The sequence below is a fragment of the Athene noctua genome, chromosome 4 (genome assembly GCF_965140245.1).
Source record: "Athene noctua chromosome 4, bAthNoc1.hap1.1, whole genome shotgun sequence".
Classification (NCBI taxonomy): Eukaryota; Metazoa; Chordata; class Aves; order Strigiformes; family Strigidae; genus Athene; species Athene noctua.
This window is the reverse complement of record NC_134040.1, coordinates 44,936,215-44,958,586: the sequence shown is the minus strand read 5'-3', so window position 1 is coordinate 44,958,586 and position 22,372 is coordinate 44,936,215. Positions and strand designations below refer to the sequence as shown.

Here is a 22,372-nt window from a genome sequence, read left to right as displayed (position 1 = left end):
ACTGGGAATCCCATTATTTGAGTACTGCCTAGGTTTCTAGGCACTTTACAGATGTCGTTAGTTCTCTGCAAATTAATGCCTGGGGGGTGGGGGTGGGGGGTGTGCTTGCATGCATACCTTAGCTTTTTCTTCCAGTTAAAATAATCAATCCCCAACCTCAGACCCCCAACAGCGTAACTGAGTATGTGTTTGCTTATCAGGAACGGATAGGATATTTTGAGAGCTCTCCTCTAAATTACCATAATACCCCTCTTTCCCTCAAGTTGCTTTCTTGATCAGTAGAATAGAGAAATGGGTTTTTATTTCTAGGTTTAGAGCTCCCCCGGTTGATCGGACTTTTGTTTGCAGCGGCTGTATCCACTTTAAATGCCTTTGGTGCTGCTTTCCTTCAGCTCTTGGTGTAGGTGCTTACAAAGGTTGTGGACATTCGTCTGCAAAACAGATGTAGTGAGACCTTTATTTTGTTGTGGAAACAGAATGGCTAATGTGTGAAGCTCGTACAGATTGGTGGGGGGGTGGGGTGTAAGTCCTAAGGAATTTAAAAAAATGGTTTAATGGGCAAAAATGGTTTAATGGGCTTCAGTAAAAGGTGAAGCCACAAATGAAGCAGGAAAAAGATTGTATAGATAAGCCATCACTGAAAAATACTGCATCACCACAGCCTTATATGTTGTAGTGTATCTGAGGAGCAGGGAGAGTTAGTGATGTCACTGGTCTCAGTGAGTTGTAAATGTGATGTAAAATGTTTTAATATGAACAACAGAGGAGGTTCACATGAGACAGTTTTTACATTTCATTTGCTTTGGGCTGAGAGCACAGGTGTTCAGTCGTGTGTTACATCCCAGTGATGAGACAGTGTCTGAGAAAATGCTGTAGGCCTAGCCAGGGCTGGTGAGGGAAGTGCCTTAAGGCTGATCTGTTGAGTCACTTCAGATATGCAGAGTTTTGCAAGTGCTCAAGGCACTAGTTTAATCAATGGAAGATGTGTATGTGTGTTTGTGGAGCTGAAAGAAACTTACCTTATCTGTAATTTTTTCAATTCAGTAAATGTAGCAGTGGCCATTCTGCCTGGTGAGATGAGAAGCATGTGTTCCATTTTTGTAAACTTAAGATATTATAAATATCTTATGATATTGTTTATTACAGCATTTTGCATGGAAAAAACCCCCCAAAATAAATATGTGTGCTCCTTTTCTTACTATGTGTCTGCAGCCTTCAGATAATATCATTTTAACTCTGAAGATATTAAAGTGCTCATCCATCTTTTCTGTTTGTAGGGTTAAATCATATATTGTAAAATAGGTGGTATTCATCATCCTGCTGCATCCAGGTGCAGACTCTGTTTTGGTTTTGAAGTAACGGCTTGGAAAAAAATTTATTTTTTTTTTCCTACCACAGGGACAAAGATGCCACCATTAATGCTGAGGAAATGTCTGTTTGTCTACTGAGAAACCTAGGTATAAGTTTTGTTGCATCTCTTTTGACTGTTTAATTTTTGTAGTAGATTATCAAGTTTTGGATGTAAGACTGTTTGTTTCTGTGTTCTTAATCAAGGGCTTATGACAAAACAGAGGACGTTATTCTGCTCACACTTCTTTTAAGGCTCGGTCTTCTTTGGCCTAAATAATTTTGCCATGCTGTGAAAATCTAATTTACATTAATCATGATTCCATTCCTTCTGTCCATTATATCTATTGCTTGTTCAGGCTACAATTGTTTAGCAATTGTTGCTGGCCTTCAGGCTGGTAGCATCATGCACTTCAGAGCTTACTTGCACTGTGAAGTAAAGAGTGCAGTACTACACATTAAAAACAAGATAAGGGATCGGTATTAACATGAAACCTCATACTCTGAATCTTTTTTTATGTTGGTGGTAAATAACCAAAATTGGTCTTTGGGTGGTAGATATGTGTAAGTAAGGTGAAAAAGCAAGGTAAGTTGTTGAAGGCAGTGCTGCTCAAAGCACTCGCTACAAATTGTTCTACTGAAAAGGAATCTTCTGGTTTAGGAATTAGTAACAGTATTGCTACACTAAGAAGCAGGAGACATGAGCTGCATTCCAAATTCATTAGTTTGGCTGGAAATAATAAATCTTGTTTACATTTTTGCATTTGTTTTTCTGTGCCTGTAGGGTGCATTCAGCTCAAATTTCCTTATCTTTGTCAATGCAAAGGCTAAAACCTTACCTTTTTTAGGCCAAGACTCTCAAACAAGGTGGGCTAAACGTGAAATATTGCATACTGATAAGGCACACAGCAAATACAAAATTTTTACTTCTTATGATACAGATTCCATAATCTCACTTTGTATGTGGTATGAAATTTAAAATCCTCAAATTAATGATGCGTTTAGTGTGAGAGATTACGTATGATACTGACGAATGTTTATCCAGTAGTCTGCTTGTGTACAAAATGATCATTTAAATTACCTTGAAATTACCTAACTACAGAGCACTCTCTAGGCTTCTTGGTATATAATTATTCTGATTGAAGAATGTCTGAATGTTATTGCTATCAAAGTAGATTGAAATTTCTCCCTTGTCTTTTTTTCTCTTTTTTTTCTTGATCTTCTCGTAGATGGGAAAATAGTTTTACCAGGAAACCTCTTGGCCTTCACTTTCTACGGCAAACTTTGTAACATCATGGTGATGAAGGTGAAAGGAACTGATGGTGCAGAGCTGACTGCCCAGGGCAGTGCCATTTCCAGTGATATGCATGAGCCAGATCTTGAAAGGTCTGATTTGGAGACAAGTATGTTAGATTTGTCCTTGCAGCTCGGCAAGATGGACATTGACACTAGTCCAGAGGTCGCATCTATGGGCACACCAAGCAAACTGATGGAGCCAGGTTCACCAGTTACACCCAGTTCTGCTGTGGCAGCCAGTGGTCAAGACTCTGCTCAGGGAGATAAAACCTACAGCAAGAGAGATGGTGCAGACCTCACCAATGGTTTGGAGTTGGCTGGGAAGGGAGGCAGTGAGGGACTCCCACTAACTGGCAAAGCTGGAGCAATAAGCAACGCAGACGCTTTTTATTTCATTTCTTCAAGAACTAGAATCAATTTTATTGAAACAAGGCTCAATATAGCAGAAGATGGTGATTTTGAATCCCGAGTCACCTATGACATGATAGGAGGTTTAAGCAGCCAGCTCAGAACTATTAGAGAAACAGTTGAACTGCCCTTGAAGCAAGCTGAACTGTTCAAGAGTTACGGTATGATGCTAAGAGTTGGCTTTCTTCATTTGATACTAGCTTTTTTTCTTTAACGTGACTTTTTTTTTTTTTAAAAAAACCCCAATTTATTCTAGGAATATGCACAGAATTTTATGTAACACTGATCTGGTATACTTGTGCGTCCAAGCAATGTCAAACTGTTTTATAATTATACTGTATGGATACGATGAAGATGTTATGATTAGCTTGTGTGAAAAATAATTCAGTAGGAAATAAATATGTGTCTCTTAAGGAAATTTGGGTATGCATAAGCAGAATTTATAGCAAATAGGAAAGAATTCTGTACTTGGGTATTTGAAAGGTGCAGATGTTTGTGTCATAAGATTTTTTTTAATTTGTTTTGGTAGAGTCAACTAATTATATTTTTCAATATAATTGAAAAATCTAATTATATGTAGCATTCCTGCAAGATTTTAAGGAAGTGTTTGAGGCTGTCTACTCAAACTGCTCAGTGCTTTTAGTATGGAATTACAGGGTGGAAAAACTAACCCAATCACTGTTGCCATATATAAAGTTATATCTAACATAAATATGGACTTAGAGGATTTTTTTGACAAAGATAAAACTCTGTATGTGTATTTATTACAAATGAATATGTCCATAAAGCAGGCATGTCTGCTCATTGTACTTGTCTAGGTGTGCATCACTGTGAGACAGGGCTCCTACCTATAAATATTTCTTTAATATCATGTCTTTGAGGCTTAATATTTTTCTGCTTTACCTCTTTCCACATAAGCTTTACAGAGGAGGTCATTTCAGTGATCACTGGGACAATTCCCATAATACACAGGTGACTCTTCTGGTGTGTGTTTCTTGGGCATGATTGGCAGGTGTCTGGGATGATGTGAGGCATCTTCATCCATGTGTGGACCAGCTCAGTTCACTGACCTCCAACCTCAGCATCACCACGTGGTTTTGTGTTAGAAAGTTTGCTTCAGCATCAGTCTTTTTCACACCTAGTCCCAGAAGTTCTTGATCAGATTCTGTACTAATTAAATGAGAGATGATGGTGGTGTCTTCCCAGCTACAAACCTTTAGTAACCATCCAAATGTTGAGAGTCCTTGTCTGCTCTTGGGCAGCGAGGCTGCCGGTGGAGGCGAGACCTTTGCTTCAGCAGCTCTGTTTCTTGCCAGTGTCAGAAATACCACATGAGGGAGCAGCACATGCTTTAATGGACTGTTGTGAAGTAGTCTGTTGTAAAGACACTTTATTTCTATTCTCTGTCCATTAGCAGATATGGGTTTTTTTTAATTTTCGAGTATATTAGCTCCTAAGAGTTGGGCTTTCTGTCCACACAAGCTGTATTTATTCTCTGTCACCACTGGGATGTGACCTGCCCTTCAAGTATCAATCCCTGTCTGGTATTTCAGTACCCAACCAATGTTTTTAATTTGGTTGTGTTCCAGCAATGTCTTTTGTGCCAGGGTCAGTCCTTTGTCAGACATGTGTCACTGTTTTGCTTTATAGTTTTTCACCTGTTTTCGGCCTTGTGCCCATTTAATTTGGCCTTGCTAGTCTGAAACCTTTTGTTTTGGCTCTTCACCTGGAATCATAATATTCCTTCAAGCAAGTTACCTGTAGTTTCTGTCCAGTTTTAACTGGACACACTAGTACCTTATTATTCTAAGGTCCCTTTTGTTCTGTGCCTGGATATTTGTTTTGGCTCTTAGTAGTTGCCATTAAAGAGGCGAATTCATCCTTTTGGTGTGTGTTTTTCATCTTCTTGTAAGTATTCTTGAATCAAGCCTCACAGTATTTCTGATTTTTTTTGGAGTGTTGGAGAAGTGGTTTTCTGATGTTGGAAATCTGTAATAATGACACTGTGAGAATCATGAATAACTTAAGTACATTCGTAGTCATTAGGTACTCAGTCCAGTAACTTTTTGGAAAAAAACCCCAAACCTAAACAGACACTACAATGTATAGAGAGAATTACAGTGTTGAACTACTGAAAAATATGATGGTTTAAATAGTTGCTTTTTGAACAGAATCATTTGGACTTTAAAAGTAAAAAATATAGATGCATGTCTCACGTAAGAGTGTTCTTCCCATTGAAAGCCCCTAATTTTATCAAAATTATATGTCTGTTAAAGAAGTTAATGCTGAGGTCAGTTTATAATTGGTAATAACTGGGACAGTGAAATGTGCCAGTGCAGGTTGTTCAGTCTGGCACTTATCACAACTAACTTTCTTCTCTGTTTGTGTGCATGTGCTTGTTTAAAGGAATCTCTCCTCCTAGAGGAGTGCTATTATACGGCCCTCCAGGTACCGGGAAGACTATGATTGCCAAAGCCATCGCAAATGAGGTTGGTGCTCACGTTACCATTATTAATGGTCCTGAAATAATAAGCAAGTAAGTCAACCCAATGTATTTTTCTTAATTCTATAAATATGTTAGCCCAAAATCTGTCCTGGCATCTATCCATTGTGGATAGGTGTAGATGTAGAATTGGCTATCGTCTATTGGCCCAAGAGAGTCAAAAACAAATGGGAAAGGGTTCTCTCAAGTAGGGCTGATGTTTCTTCTTGCAATAAAAGAGATTTATTGGATTTGGCCAAGAAATTTGTGTAAGATACGGACTACATTAAAGAGGGGCCTAAAACTGCATCTAGAATTGCATGTTAGTTCTGCAGCAAGAAGAGTGGCTTGTTAAAGCATATTTGAAATTAAGATGATACTGGACAGATTAATGTCCCCAGGGGCTAATTTTTTTTTTTCTTTATGTTTCTAACAGAAGAGATAAGCTTTTCCCTTTAATCTTTTTTCTAGTTGCAAAATGGTTATATCTTTGCCTGTGCCCCATTTTACCTTAATTTCTTGTCCTTTGGAAATAAATACTATTGTAGATTTGCATGTACTTTGGGATTTGAAAAGGTGTGCTAATGTCTTTTTGGAGCACATGAGCAGTATTTTCCAAGTTGCCTGGAAAAGACCAAAAAATGTTTTTTAATAAAATATTTTAATTATTATAGGTTTTATGGGGAGTCTGAATCAAGATTACGTCAGATATTTGCTGAAGCTTCTCTGCGGTATGTTCTTTTGGATAATTTTATTCGCGCTTACTTATTGTGTTATTAGTTCCAGCATTAATGTTCTTAAAAGAAAAACATTTGTGAGAATCTTTGAATTGTATTTTTTTCCTGCAGTGGTTTTAAAAGGAAATACATTTGTTTATCTAGAGCTTAGCTAGAAGGAAAGCAGTGAAATTCTAGTATGCCTATTAAATGCTTTTGGACACTACCCTATTTAAGGGACTGTTGCAGACAGTGCCAAATCGCTCGATCTGTGTCGTTAGTGTATTGTACGCTTATTTCCACAGATGGAAGCATGAGCCAGAGTTTCACCTGGATCCAAATTTTGCTGTCTAGTTTTATCTTTGGAGACCAATGTAGTACTGTGCTGAGACACGGAAGCCAGCTCTAAATGAAGCTAGTGTTGGTATGGGTTATAGCATGCCTCTGGATTAGAGTGGCATTCTGCCCAAATTTATTCAAGCTGGTTGAGGCAGACTTTAGACTTCCAGATGCTTGGTGTTCATAACACATTAGTGAAAGACTGCCGCATACGGTATGTGTAGAAGTGGCAAATAAAATGCTGCCTCTTTACTCATGATAGTTGTATATTTAGTGCTGAGTCTTTGGGAGAGAGTCATAGAAAAGTAGCTTGGTAGGTCACCTTAAAGGTATTTGTTGCCTAATATATTAGTCATTTTAGTTATGTCTTTGAGTAGCACCATACTCAAGGTTGAAACCTTCAGTTGCCTAAAGGAATGGGATGCTTGTTAATTTTTGTAGGAACTGGACGTTTTCCATAAACAGCTTTGCACTTCTGTGCCTTGGTGTTTTAAATCTTTGACCTGAGCACCTTAATGTTTTTTCCCCCCTTTTTTTTTTCTCCCCAGTCACCCCTCCATTATATTTATAGATGAGTTGGATGCACTTTGTCCAAAGAGAGAAGGGGCTCAGAATGAAGTTGAAAAGAGAGTTGTTGCTTCATTGCTGACATTAATGGATGGCATTGGCTCAGTAAGTAGACTGCACTGAGACAGTTAATGTGTATGGGGACTAGCTGAACAAAACAATTTTGCTGCTATAATGCAGCCAATTTTAGATGTGTCATTTGAGGGAAAAGAAAATAGGCTTAAGTGAGACTTTACGTAGTAAACTAATGCTTTTAGAAGACAGAGGAAGGGAATGTCTCCTGATAACTGTGAGACTAAAAGAAAGTAAATTTTATTCCATTCGCTGTCGTTTGCCTTCTAGTCTTGTAGTTTTGGAAATAAAACTGAAATTTTAGTGATAGCCCATCACTGAACTAAGCCAGATATTTTTAATTGCTCTGAAATCGAAGTAATCAAAATCCTTCTGGTGATATGCAGGCTGCATCATTAAAGGCAACAACAGCTACTTCCAGATTGCCATAGTAATATTTAGGACATAAACAAAAGCCTACTGAAGAAACAGTAAATTTAATTGACTTGAGTACGTTATGGATTAAGCCCATAAAGTTTGCCAATTTCTCATCTATTATTTTGTGATTATTAGCAGGAAATATGAAAGAAATCTGTTCACAGGATAAAAATGAGTTTCTGCTGTTTATGTACTCTGCAAGTTTCTCATTGTTTTCCTGCATTATAGTTTGAGTTGACCAGTCTGGAGCTGTTTACAAGCAGAATTTATTTTCCGATAGCGAAGGCTGGTGGATATTCACGGAGAAAGTGCTTCGTTCACAAAAAGAGAACGGCACTGCGGGAGACCTCCTAGCTGATTTAGCCTCATTCTAAAAGGGAAAAAACAGAGCTTGGAGAAATTGGTTAGGATTTTTGACCTTGTTTTTCCTACTGAACCTATAGGAAGCATTGTAACCTTCTGTCTCAGCTGGTTTTGACACCTTGAATGATCCATTTTCCAACCTTGTTTATTCAAGGTCTGCTGATACCTTTTTGCTCTTGTGCCAACGCTGCCTTTTAGCTTAAATGCTTCTTTCTCTTTCCTTGGTGCTTGCTTTCCTCATATAGGAAAGCAGGTTCCTGGGGATTAAAATGTGAGACACTGGGATGAGGGCATCTTGGAGTAGAGTTTCTCTTGTGTTATCTGTATGCACATGCAGCCTATAGTGTTGCTAAATTGCAATTAGGGATAGGTTGGATGGGATTACTTGGGTATATATTCTGAAGAGTTTGCTTTGTTCCTTTAGAGCTAGCATCAAGATTTGAATGTGTGTAGTAGTTAGGAAAAGTAAGCAAGAAGTATGTTTATAAGATATGTGACATTTAATTGTATTTTAAAATTAATATTTTGCATTGTTTGATGCCTTCAGGAAGGCAGTGAAGGGCAGCTCTTGGTACTTGGGGCCACTAATCGTCCTCATGCACTGGATGCAGCACTGCGCAGACCTGGGCGTTTTGATAAAGAGATAGAAATTGGAATTCCTAATGCCCAAGACCGCCTGGACATACTCCAAAAGCTTCTGAAGAAAGTGCCCCATTCGCTCACAGCAGCAGAGTTGGCGCAACTGGCTGATAGTGCACATGGTTATGTGGGTGCAGACTTAGCAGCCTTGTGCAAGGAAGCAGGTGAGACGTTGTATGTCTTATTTAGGATCTTACTTTATTGTTAGTTTCTTTGTTTTGTTTAAAAACCTAAAAATCCACAGTGTGTACTAACAGATTTTTTAAAAATGAGATTCAATTAATTTTTGTGTCAAGACATAGAATGAGAAATATGAGGAATGGAATAGGGAATATTCCTTATGGATTATGAGGAATACCGGTCTGCTCCTGGGTAGGTCAGAAAAACTCTGAATATTAATATATTTTTAAAATGGAATGTTAAGATTAACAACACTGGGGAATCCCCTGTGCCGTTTCTAGCATATTGGCTAGCTAGCTGTCCCCCAGTAAACCAATGGTTTGATGAGTTACCCGACATACCCAATTCTACTGTAAAGCCTACCCCTTCCATACAAAAATCCCAAGTCACTCAGGCTAGACACCTTGTCCAGCAGGTCCTTGTTCCCAGGATGTTGAGACTGTGGGCCTGAGCGGTGTTTGCTGCAGCTCCCTTCCATATTTTGTGCCTGTATTTCGTTTGTCTCCAGAGGAGGAGCTTGTGACCAGGGCCCGGGGACTGTATGCACCTGGGTCGGCCTGCGCAGCGGAGCTGGGACAGCTGGAGAGCACGTCCTGAGCTGGGGGCTGGAAAGTGTCCCTTGCCCTCCGGTACAAGCATAGCCCTGGAGAATTATCCATGCGTCATGCAGCCAGGGTTCAGTATGTTCCAGGGGATACTTAAACATGAGTTCACTTGTGTTTTCCTTGGATGAAATATTAAAAGTATGCTCAATTCTTACATTTTGCTAGAATGCGTTTATGCCGTTGAGGTGTTGGATGTTAAATCTACCCATGAGCAGCCTTTTAAAAGAGTCTAGTCAAAGTATGACTCTTCAGCTCTGCTTATGCATATTTGCTCCCTTGTAGTTCACAAATACATGTTTGCTGTGTGTGCTGGTTACTTTTATTTCCTTTGGCACTGGGACAGCTTCCTCTGGCAGTGGCACAGTGCATGGTTAGTTCTTGCATCAGAATTAACTCTGAAGATGACGGAAGTTTTATTAGGGGTGATGGCACCTGGAACAGCAAGGTTTTTACTTGCCAGTTTCCAGAATTTTTTAGGGATAGTTCTCAATTTGTGGAATTTTGTATGGATCAGGAAGAAAAAAATATGTACGGACACAGACTATTCTATTTATAGCACTCTTCTGTTGGCTTCAGTTGTGTTTTAAGCTCTGTTTTAATTTAGCAAACATTCTTTTTAAAACAAATATATACAAACAACAACAACAAAATATAAACTCCCTTTTTATTTCCTTCCTCTGTGATTTTGGAAGCCTGTTAGTCTGTCTGTGTCACAGTCCTCACATAGTAAATACTTAACTAATGTAATCTAAAATTTTCAGTGAAAAGTGTTATGGTTTCAATTCCAAACATGACCCAGCCTAGCCTTTACTTGTGCATGCCCACATTGATTCTGAACACTTCATAATCCAGCTGCAAATAGGCAATATTTACCCACTTTGTGATGGCCTTTTAGAAAATAAATTTTGAGTGTTGTGCAAATTGAACATTACATGCTATGTAGATCCAAAACTTCTGGCATCTACCTGTGCCTGATTGCAAGACACGCTGTTATCTGTGAGCTTTGCATCCAAATCCAGTGCTGGAAATGAGGGAAGGAGGATGTCTCCATTCTATTGAGCTTTTTTCCTGAAGTTTGAATCCATGCCTCTGGATTTCCTTGTCATTTGTTATCTTGGAGTGACCTCTGCTGGGGAGAATACAGTCCAGCGCTGTTAACCCTTTACAGCCCACATGTATTTTTCCTTTCCAAAGGGTTGCAGAAGCATGATTTGGTCAAAGTATTACATAAACATAAGTTGCTTATGGTTAAGGAACATTCTTAGTTGGATCCTTTTTTTCCTGATTACACTCTTGATATCTATTTTTTATATTAAATTTTCAACACCTTGTAAAATATTACTGCTTTCACTGGAGTTAAACTTAGAAAAGACTAGCTTTTATGAGGTAATATTTCTCCTCAGCAGAGCAAGGTTATTCCATGTGGCAAATTTTCCAGTGTTTTGTCTAGTCGTGTTTGTTGTTCTAAGCATTGGGCTTCTATTGCTTCACTTAAGAAACTGTGCCATGGGCCAAGACAGCTTGCTGTCCAGGAATGCTCTCTGATACTCAGCCTAAGTTTTCCTTGTTTAGTTTTATCCCATTATTTCTATGTACATCCTTGTATAACACATTCACTCTCTCTCCTTAGTGTTTACACCCTTCAGATATCTCTAGGCTGTTCTCATGTCCCCTACCTCCTCATTCATTACTGAGCCAAGCTATAAATATTTAGCTCTTTTAATCTTTCCTCATAAATAAGTCCTTCCTGCCTTCTGAGAAATTATGTTGACTTTCTCTGAACTCCCTCCAGTTTGTCAACCTTTTGGTAATGTAGGGCTCAGAATTGAACATAATATTTCATATATATTACAACATAAAACATGATATAAACATATAGTTAAGACTGCTGGTGCTTATTTCTAAATAACCAAGCCACTTAATATTTGAGCGATATCTGAGTTAATTTTTGCTTTTAAGGTTACTTGTGCCACTTTCACACATGATGTATGCGTAAGTACAGGTGAATCATGGAAACTTATTTTGAAGCAGGAATTCTGAACTCAGAATGCTATGTTCAGTTTTTGGTACACAATTGTTGTTGCTTGCTAATCGTATTGCAGTAGTGGTCTTTGGGAGACTCGAGTCCCGATTACCTCATTTATATCTTTAGCTACTTCTTCTGTGGCTCGAAAGCCTGAAAGTTTACAAGCTAAGTATGTTTATATTCTTAATACAAAGTTTAGAGAATTTCCAAAGGATACATCCTTCCTTATCTTTATACTTCAACTCTGTTTTTTTTAACATGGGCAATATTGTGTATGTACTGCTTATATAAAACAAAGGTGTAGTAACTAATGTGACATGGTAAATGTAGTAATTGTAGGGCTATGATAGGCAAACCTTTCGCTTTTGCATCCATAGTTAGGTTTCCTAAGATACTTCCTTATAAAAGCTTTGACGTTTGTCTTCTGTATAATTCTGAAGAACGGGTGTTAATGAAAAGTAAATAGCTATTGTGGAGTTAAGCATATTCCAACTGTTTTCTTGGCAGAAGTTGTTTGTTCTCTGGTGCAAGAATTGCTTAGTGGTACTTCTGGGGTCAGACAGGCAAGTTTTCTGTTCAGCAACTCTCTGCATTTTCATGGAAGTGGTTTAGAAGTTTTAGGAGCCTTTAATGTCCAGCTTGTGCTGAATGTTTCTAGGTCCCTGTGTGTATGGTGTATATAGAACTGTGCTGGTGTGTATGCTGGAATGGGCAAGGAGAGGAGAGGTGGACAAGAAATCTGGAGAATCTGTGCGGTGTGCTCTGGACTTTTACAAACAGGGTGTTAACGGCCAAACATCTGATTATCTGATCTGCTGCATTTAAAAAATATTACTGTATTTTTCTTCCAATACCTTCTTTTCCTCTACTACAGACACAGTTCTAGCTTCTCGCAAAATGAAACCACAGAATGTTGTGACTTTATAGGAAAAATGCTAGTTATCATGAAACTTACAGTATTGTTGCAAAAGTTGACAACAGGGTGACAGGCATCAGCTCTGTATGTTTATCTATTTCAGTCTTAATTGTTAGGCAGAGTACTTTGCGTCCTCCCTCATAGTTGAGCAAGTATTATTTGTCTGTTTTACAAATAGCTATGCTCACTCCAGCAAAATCAAAACTAAAACTGGTATTTCTAACATGGCAAGTATCACCAGCTTAGATGCAATGCTTTCAGATTTAGTGTACTTCATCTCTGTTCTAGGTTACATTATCTGTAGTGACTACATTAGAGAAATTGGGATTTGCTGTGATTCTCAGCTGCCTAGGAATACGCTTGTGGTTTCCACAATTAACTGCATGCTTTCATATAGGTTAACAGCATACAGAAAACCTGCAAATACCTTGATGGGTACCTCGTGGTTGCTCGACCACATCCTGTAGACATCAGGACTCCTCACAGTAGAATCTTGAGGACTTGAGTACCCTCTGAGGAATTCATATGACAAGAAAAGGGCTTAATTATGTGTGCAGCTGAGAAAGTCATATTGTTGGGGCTGGGAGAGGTCTATTGTCCTAAATTATTTAGTAGACTGTCTTTTAGTGTGAACAGCTGTCTTCTGAATTGTTTTACCTCAAGCAGAGGCAGTGTCTAGAAGATAGACTCTGCTATATCCCTGCATATAATGTCAGTGTTTGTATGGCCCTAAGATCTTGTTGCTTCCTCTTTAATTAATTGGCCACACAGTCTTTTATTAATTCCCTAAAAAATTATAATGGTTTTAACTTAACAACAAAGATAAGCACTGCACTTTTTTCTTTGAAAAACATATGAAATGTTAATTATGTAGCAGAGACATGAATGGTATAAACTGTACTGAATGTTAGAAGATGCTTAGCAACAAAGGTTTCCAAATATAGCAGTTTATTATAAACTTATCCTTCTATGGCTGCCTGTAGCATTTCAAGAGGGTGAATATAAATATAGCTTGATTTCTTCAAGAAGTGGGTTCAGTCATATTGTTTACAGAGAAAGGAAGTATTTGCTTTGTAACTCTTAGAATTTATCTTGAACATCCTTGTTCATTACACATAATTTCAGTGTGCTGATACAAAACACTTGGACTGTGATAAGATAGCATCATGAGGAGAGGAAGAACAAATGTCTTTGTTTAAACAGTGGTCTCTCTTGCAATAACATCTGTTTAGTTCCAGTGAGGATGCTGCATTGCAACCACTGAAACTTAGAGACTTCTGTGAAAGAAGCAAAGTAGTACTACTTACTTTGTTTTGCATCAAAGTTTTTTTAAATTGCCCAATTGTAATACAGTTAAAGGTATCACCTTGCTTAGCCTTTGGAACTGTAACAGTCCATGGCCTTGAGCTGGATGTTACAAAAATAAGAAATTGAACTACATCTTTGACCAGTATGAATCAGTATTACTCTGCTGAATCTGTGAAGCTACTTGCATAGACATATATCGTCTGTTGTCTTGTGTTCATCATTTTAAGAGTCCTGTTGTTTGGAGATCTTATTGTCTATGATATTCCTTTGTTGCTTTTATTACCTCTGCTTTCTAGTGAATAATACAGCTAGGGTGGACAGTTTTCATGCTGTTTAATTGATATATCTAAATATAATCAATATACAGAGCTTAGATCTGTGTAAGTTATATAGGGGGATACTGTATTTGGCTTTTTTTGGAGCTGAGAAACTTCCTGCTGTATTTTTTACAACTGAGAAAATAGTTTCTGCAACACACTTGGATTAAAAACAAAAATTTAAAAAATTAGACAAATGAAGGGCCGGCTTCTAACTTTTCTGTTTTTCCCTGTAATTGATGAGGAAGCAAATTTCCCTGAAACTCAGGAATGTATCTTTGTTAGATCTATGTGTTTTTTTTTTTTCCCCAGCTTCTGCAGTTTTGGTAGCCTGGCCACCTGCAGGAAATGTGAGCCGTTTGGGCTAATGTGATTAACAGTGAGTCTCTGTGCACCCTGAGGACCAGCACTGACTGGTCTTTCAATTAGACAAATGCTGCGTTCAGTATGTGGCTTCTCAGTCTTGTATCTCAAACCTGAGTTCTTTGCTTCAGCTCAGTCAGTGTCTTGATGAAGCAGCCTAGTGTTAGGGCATCAAGAATATCTATCCTTTCTTTAAGCCATAAAGGTTCAGTCTGAACCTTTCCCAACTTGATTTGGACTGGAGTTCTGCTGGGGGCGTGCAACAAATGTAAATAGTTTTCTTGGATTATAATCCTAAATGTAGGAATGTGGGTTGAGACACTGTTGGAAGTATGGATTTTGACGAAGGGAGTTGATGACCGAGGCAATGGGATTATTTGTTTTGCATGGTGTTTTTTGGTTTGTTTTCAAATTAACTGATTGCAGTTACAGAGTTTAAAGGGAAAGCACTGCTTGACATGCTACAGTTATTTTATTCCCTTATGGAAAGTGACTGAAAATACTGTGACTATGTTAGTTTTTTTTTTTTGTAGCATGGAAAAAGATTGAAACTATGCTGTTGGAAATGATCTGCTATTGCATTCTCTAACTGAGTACTGGTTCCCATGGGACATTCAAAATGAGGTGGGAAAGGCTGTTTGCCTTTTTATAAAAAGGTCATGTAGATAAAGGAGGGTTTTTTGGTAATATTAATAATGTGTATACTCAGATGGTCAATATCAAAAAAAGTGTTCTTATGGAATTTAGAGATTTTTGCAGAAATGGCAGAACAGTGAATTTTGAACTGCACTGAAAAGTCCCGACACGATGCAGAAGTAACACTACAAATTAATTTTTGGGCTGCAACAATTGAGTTTTCTGACACTGTGTTCCATCATGCTAATTTACGGTGTAAGAAGAACAAGAAAATCCAATCCACATCTTCAGTGTTCATGAGTTTTAAGTTAGTGCTGTGTTCCGTAACTTTAAAGCTGGGTCCTTAATGAAGAAGCTGTTTATAAACCAAAACAATTGACTTAGTTTGCCATCTTAACAGGTTCTGAACAAATGTGTCCTTGCTTGCACGCACACATAACAAAGCAATGTAGCTTTTCTGGACTCAGACTGCAACATATGTTTTTTTGATTGTTTCTTAGAGCACTAGCTCAGAATGATGGCTTTTGTGCAGAAGTGGCTACATCTGTATGATGCTGAGTGGCTTGAAGGAACATGCTTAGGACTGGGTGGAGTGTGTTAACCTTTTTCTCGTCTGTGGGATCCCTTGCCCTCTTTCTTGTGATTTCCTCCCCCCAACATCTTGTGGGGCAAAGACAAAGTCAGAATTGGTTTTAGAATTGCTGTCTTAAACATTTAGAATAGTTCAACTACTTTCCTAAGATTCCATAAATATAGTGTTATTTTAGCTGCATAGTGTTATTCTTACCCTTTTACTTTGGTTTGGTGTCATTCTAATGTGATTACAAAATTTCTGAATTTCTTTTTTTCCCTTGTGTCTTTGCATATGTTGAGTGCACAGATGTTTCCTTAGTGCGATTGTCTTTGTATACAGTGAGAAAAAGTTGCTCTGTGTGCCTCTCTTCAGAGATGTTGGTGTACTTTATGTTGCTTTTTGTAGTTATGTTTTCTTATATAAAATATTTGTTTTTTTTGTTTTCTAATGGTACTTGATTTTTGTTTTTGTATGGAGAACGTTGCACTTACTGCAGTCAGGGCATGTGAACTTTTGGTTTTCATCATAACTAAGTGTGTTTTTGTCTGCAACTGGCTTGCAGTTAATTGGATGGTGGGATTACTGACTTCATATACACAGTTGTGGGTTGAGTACTGAATAATCTGTTTAAAGCACATCCTATTCTGTTTGCTGATATTTATATAAGCAGGAAATAATATTTTCAGAAGAGTTGATCATAAACTGTCATGAAAATTTTAAATTAACCTTCATGGCAGAGGACACCATGTTCTTGCTGCTGCAGCTTGAGTGGCAGAGAAGAAACGATATTATTAATGTCTGGCAACATGTATAGAAACTTCTGTGTCTGAATGGGTTGGAGGGTCAGCCTCAAAACGCATTGCTTGGTTGGGAGGGTGTGAGGGGTGCAGGATGCTGGAGTAGTCTGTGTTGGTGCAGCCCTACCTGTGCAGACTGGTGGCTGTGAAATGGCAGTCAGAACATCATTCCTCAGTTTGCAGACTCTGAAAATTCAGCTTTATGTCATTTTGCTCAAGAGCAGAATAAATTTAGGGCAGATGCTGTCAGATGGGTCATTGGCTGAGCTGTGGTGGGAACAGACATTTCTCTGTGCTCCGTGTTTAACTTCAAAGCCTGAAAATCAATACAATGTTGGTAACCCAGCTCTAAGTCACACTGACAGGAGGGGTGTGCTAGTTGCTATTCTGTTTATCGGATTTTGTGGCCCTCAGGGGCTTCAACTCCCTGGGTGCGAAGCTGGATGAGAGCTGTGTGCCAAGCAATGTTATTTCTGTAGCAGCAGAAGAAATCCTCAGCTGTCTGTATAGCACCTTTGAATGAATGAAATTGATTTGACCAAGACTAAACTGATTTTTGAAGACCACAATCTGTTAAATTATCTTATAGGTTTGGCTTTTTTTTTTACAGTGATCTTAGCTGCTTGCTCCTCTGTGCTAACTTTAGAGGTTTTGCACATCTAAGAACTGAAGACAACTTCCTGACCTTGAATCTCTGAGAAGGGTTTGTCAAATCTGTGGACTTTTTTTCTTGGTGATACAGCATGCTGTACACAGTCATTCTCAACTGGCATTTTGCTAACTGGAACGTATTCTGCAGATTTACACATTTCCTTCTTCCTCCCCCATAGTGTCTTTTCTAATTTTCCCCCATATGCCAGCTGAAGTAGGGTAATCGTGCTCACTGTTACTGCTTACCAGCACACGAGCACTGCAGTGTTTTTCTCCTACTAACAGAGTTCATGTTCATTCCAGCCCTCCAGTAACCTGGCATTAAATTATCACAGGTGATTCAGACTTTGTTCCTTGTGATGCAGAAAGTTGTTCTGTTTCCTGGTTCTGGAGCAGGCTCTGGTTATGAATTGGAATTATGTATTTAGACTAAAACTATTTCTTCTTCAAGATAAAAGCATACTTTTGGAGAAATTACTTGTTTGAAAGGCATATTACATTTTAAGAAGCATTCAGTAACTTTTTTTAATTTTGGAAAGGCAATTGTTTTAATTTTATTCTCTGTTCTTTTTTTCGTTATGTGTCTGATACTCATTTATGTCACTTTGTCTTGTTTTAGGCAGGATTTAATTTGACACAGTTGTCTTTCTAGATTCAGATATATTTTGAATTTTGGCTAACACTTCTGTCCTTTAGTTCTCAAAATTTTGTTTGATCAGTTGGCTTGTTCTTACATTTTTTGAGTGACTATAACAGGGGAACATCCAGTGCTCAAGTACAGTGTCATCTCTTTGAAGCAATTGGTACTGTATTTTTTTTTCATCTTTTGTGCTGAGTCTGGTTTCAAATGTAACTTGAACAGCAAAGGTAATAGACTTCATTTCAAATACACTTGAGGTGCAATTCTTCCCATACTAAAAATCTGTAGGAGTTTTGTTCCACTTAAAGTACATAGGGAGGGAGGGATTGACCGCGTTACGATTCATCTCACTCTGTTTTGCTCTGCTGGCTTTAGAGGATCCAGACTAACCCGTTTGGGAGTAGATGTTCATCTGCAGGTTGCCAAGTTGAAAGCTTTCTCAGTATCTGAGTAAAAATTTAGGTTTTCCATAGCTGTGGTTTTTTTTCTGAACAAGTTAGCATCAGCTATAGCATCAGCTATACAGCATCAGCTATACAGTAGACAAACTATTTGTGCGGAAATATTTGTGCGGCACCACTATAGGAGAAAAGTTCAGTGTTTTCTGACTCCCTCTCATGCTCCAGGTAAAGTGTTTTCCTGGAATATATAATGGCAAACTTAAGATCTGAAAGCAGTCTTAGTTCTTTTCTTTAATTGATAAAAGAACATAAAAGAGCCTCTGGTGAAATGTAGCTTAACTTGTAAATCTGTGTTAGTTCTGTGGGAGTAAAATCCATTAGCAGTAGGTATTAATACTTCTATATGGAATGAATAGCTATTGTTGGGGGACAGAGCTTAAATATTTTCAGGCAAAGTTTTTCTAAGTCTCCTGACTTTAACTTTTAGCTATATTCTGACTTGACAGCGTTCCTAATTACAATTAGACCAGTATTTAGCTGCTAACTGTTGATTCTTGTCTTTCTGCCCTTGCTATTCTGGCAGCCTGGCAGTCCCTGTTTTTCTGCTAACACATGTATGACTAACCTTAGCTTAGGTACTCTTATGTATGAGAGCAGGCTAGAAACAGGCAGTCTGGTATTCCATATTTCCCTCTGTTGTCGTTGTTTTAGGATAAATGATGTGTGTGTACCTGATCTGTGAATAAACTGTTTCCTGTATGAAAGAAGTTTTGAAAATACAGTTCCTCCTTCCTTCCTTTCCCTCCCCTCTCATACCTCTCAGCAACTTTTAGTCAGCTCCGTAGACATGTTCCAGCAAATGCCAGAGCTCCTCACGGAGGACTATAAATCGCGTACATAATCCCTACAGTAGATTAGTGCTCAGGTTAGCTGAGTGAATTTGCAATGTTATGGTTACAAGGGATTTAAGGGCATTATCTTTCCTGTGCAAACAGTATATGAAAGTTCTTCAGGGATTTTCCCATGTAGCGCTGGCAGCTAAAGACAGATTGCAGAATATGGTTTCAAGAGAAAAAGTAAGGGTTTCTGCTTCTTGAATATTTTTTTTTAAGTAGGCATGGATTTTATAAGCAGATGAAATTAAAAAATAAGTAAGTTTAAAGCATTTATGAGAGTCCGGTCCATGGATTTTTTTTTTTTTTTTTTTTTTTTAATTCTTTGGTAAAGTTGTTGGTGTGTTTGATTCCATACTTATGTACACCGGGAGAAAAAAAAAAAAAAAGACAAAATCCAACCAACCAACAACAAAACAAAACACTCCACATTGTAGAAATTTCTTAGGATGCAAATGGAAGAATAAATCTGAATTATTCAGCTACTGTGAATGGTGGTTCCTGCTCCCAGGTCAGAGGAATGCTTGCTAGTGGTCCACAGAGGTCAGATGCTTGCCTGGTGCTGTTATTCCATTATCTGGGGAGTAATGGGAGAAAGAGCCTTTGCCTAGACACGTCCCTGCTGTCCCTCAGCACTTTACCTAGTGCTGTTTTACCGTGATGGGTAGGACAGCTGTTTTGCTGAGGCTGCACAGGGTGAAAGATTGACTGAAGAGGTGAGGATGTGTCTGTGGGACACTCTCAGGGGAGCAGTGGTCCGTACCAGGGAATGTTGAGACTTCCATCTGTTAGGCAAGCAGGCTGTGTCTGTGTTACTCTATTTATGCATAACTGCAAACAACATACATAACACGTGTTCTCTTTTTTTCTTGGATTTGACCGTTCGAGATCTTAATGTAATGAGGTGCTATAAACTCCCTTTGTTTATGAGGCTATGATATGTTCAAGAATACGTGTGTTTTGTAGCATGTGATACTCGAAGTTCTATAAAAGACTTCCTAGTATAGTTTTGGGATTGTTGTCATGAATGAATGCAGAAAGCCATGCTGATTAAAAATTGCCAAATAGAAAGCAGAAGATCTTCTTATTTCAAAAAATATTAAACACTGGAATAACTTTTATATCCATTGCCTGTGAAGTCAGGTATGCTTCTCTTATGGTTTCTAAAGTTCAAAATTTATTTTAAGTTACATGAAATGCTTTTTCTGTGCATAAAACTGTTAAATTTTGAAGTATAGTATGTAAATATGCCCCATCTGGTGCAATTAGGAAGCTGAAATCTTTCCATATGATGTTGAGCATTCCACTTCCAGCCATGCAGTGCAGTGTCATGTTGGATCTGACAGCTGTCACATGGAGAAATGGTGTGTGTCTTCTGGGTTTGGTCATAATAATTTTGGAGGGAAATGTCAGATTAGTGGGGAAAGAAGAAACATTTATTTTTGTAAACAATTTTACAGAAGAATTAAATTTTTTTGAAGCTACTTAAAAATTCTGGTATTCGGATTCCAGTAGAGTAAGTCCAGACAAGATGGATCTGCAGAAAAAGTAGCTGATGGGCAGTGAGAGATGGATGATTAACAACTTTGTTTTGTTCAGTTAATTTCCTCAAGTGTTGTGCATATTCTGTTTTTGAAACCTAAACTATACATGTTCATCGTTTTGAGTGGATGCTTTCTATTATTTACAGTAGTGTATAATTATACACAGACTCTGACAAATATAGCAGTGTTGTAGAGTCTATTTTAGGCTTAGACATTTGTGATTATGATCTAATGTGCCAACACTTAGCCAAGCTGTGAGCAAGAAAATCTTACAGAGAAACAATGCTATCAACCTCATGCATAGCCTGGTACCAAAGAAGGATCGTCTGTACCAGGACAGGGTGTTCTGCTGTTTTTTTTCCCTCTCCTGTCCACTTAGTTTCCTCTGTTCTAGACAGACAGGATGAGTTGGTGAGGTAGAGTACACAGTTGCTGAACTGGAACAAATTGTTTACTTTCCATTGTTTGTAATCATGCATGACTTATTATACATGTTTCTTTTAATTTATCTTTTTTTTTTTAACTGGGATTTTCCATTTATACTCCACTGAGAATCAATGTTGCTCACTATTGCAAAGACTGCCTCCCAAGTTAATTTTCTGCTCTGCATAGAGTAGTCCTAGGCACCAGTCATGTATCCCTTTACTTGAAATAGGTAGCCCATGCCTGTGCAAACATTCCCACCGACCATATGGCAGAATAACTACATCTGCATCCTTCCTCACCCAGGACTCTGCTGTAATAAAACAGTGAAAACCGACTTGCCCACTTCTGAGCATTCTCTGTTACTGCCAAAAGGCTATTGATATTCATTAACCCCCAAGAATGAAGTAGCATCTGAAAAGGAACAAGCAAAGCTGAAACAAGTGCTGTGCTCAGGCAGTTTACAGCAATGACATATACTCAGACAAAAGCATTCCCATGCGAAAGATGCCCAACAGCTAAGCAGAGATGCTCGATCTTTTCTGAGGTGCTATGTCTGAATCTGCAGTTTACCTGCGTTATAACTTCTGTAGTAATAAACTTGGGTTTGCTGTAGTATTTCACCACCTTTGCTTCTGTGTGGCTTCTAGCTGTGTCTTTTGCACCCTATCCTGCATTTCCTTACATTAAATACATCTTTTAGTGTCTCAAGACAAGGATGTGTTTTTTTGCCTCTGGCAAGCCACTGGCTTGTATCCTTCTGTTAATAAGATTTTTTTTCTCCCCCTCTGGTTAGAGGTCAATCTGAAGTGCAGGAAAAAATGATTATGATAACAGGAGGAAACAGGAAGAATCATGCTTTCTTTTTCAATCTGTTTTTTATTATTGTTTTAATGTAAAACATTGTTTCAATTAAATGCTGACCTGTGCAGTGGCATGTGCATGCACATGCTGAAATGAATTCAGGCTTTGTTTGGAAAGCCATGACCTCTTTATTTCTGTTCTGGATCAAGGCTGTTGCATTTCAAACCCACTGCTGAAGACTGAAATTTCATTCGTACTCCTAGTAGCGCTGGCAGTAATGGTCCTTCAGAGCAGTGTTCTCCTTGGGCATTTTTACATGCTGTTCTTTCTCAGTTTTTAAAATAAATCTGTTTGTTTTTAAGACTTCCCCATGTTGTGGAAAAAAGATAACTGTGATACAATTAAAATGCATCCAGTAAGCACTGGGCTAAATTGGTATGTGATGGAACAGATAGGTACAGAAATGAGGAGCAGAGATTTTTATCACTTGCGTTCTCTATGACTTAATTTCATGCTATGTTATTTATTATTTCATTTTTTTAAAGTGAGAGTGCCATGTGAATTGACTTCATGGAAGAGAAAATGTAGGACTCAATCCCAATACCTGTTCCCACCCTCCAAAGAGTTAGATGAAGTGGCACTAGAATA

The 22,372-nt window shown here is 38.2% G+C and overlaps 1 protein-coding gene across 2 annotated transcripts in view; it reads left to right on the top strand.

The window, feature by feature from the left end:
• Window positions 1-22,372, top strand: part of AFG2A (AFG2 AAA ATPase homolog A) — a 207,055-nt gene that overhangs the window by 3,385 nt on the left and 181,298 nt on the right. For both annotated transcript variants that reach the window (XR_012633565.1, XM_074905127.1), the window contains exons 4-9: window positions 1,399-1,457; window positions 2,577-3,212; window positions 5,458-5,587; window positions 6,208-6,264; window positions 7,137-7,260; window positions 8,555-8,810. Coding sequence is in view for 1 of the 2 variants with exons in the window: in XM_074905127.1 (XP_074761228.1) it covers window positions 1,399-1,457; window positions 2,577-3,212; window positions 5,458-5,587; window positions 6,208-6,264; window positions 7,137-7,260; window positions 8,555-8,810 (1,262 nt within the window). In the remaining variant the exon portion in view is untranslated. The remainder of the gene's footprint in view (window positions 1-1,398; window positions 1,458-2,576; window positions 3,213-5,457; window positions 5,588-6,207; window positions 6,265-7,136; window positions 7,261-8,554; window positions 8,811-22,372) is intronic.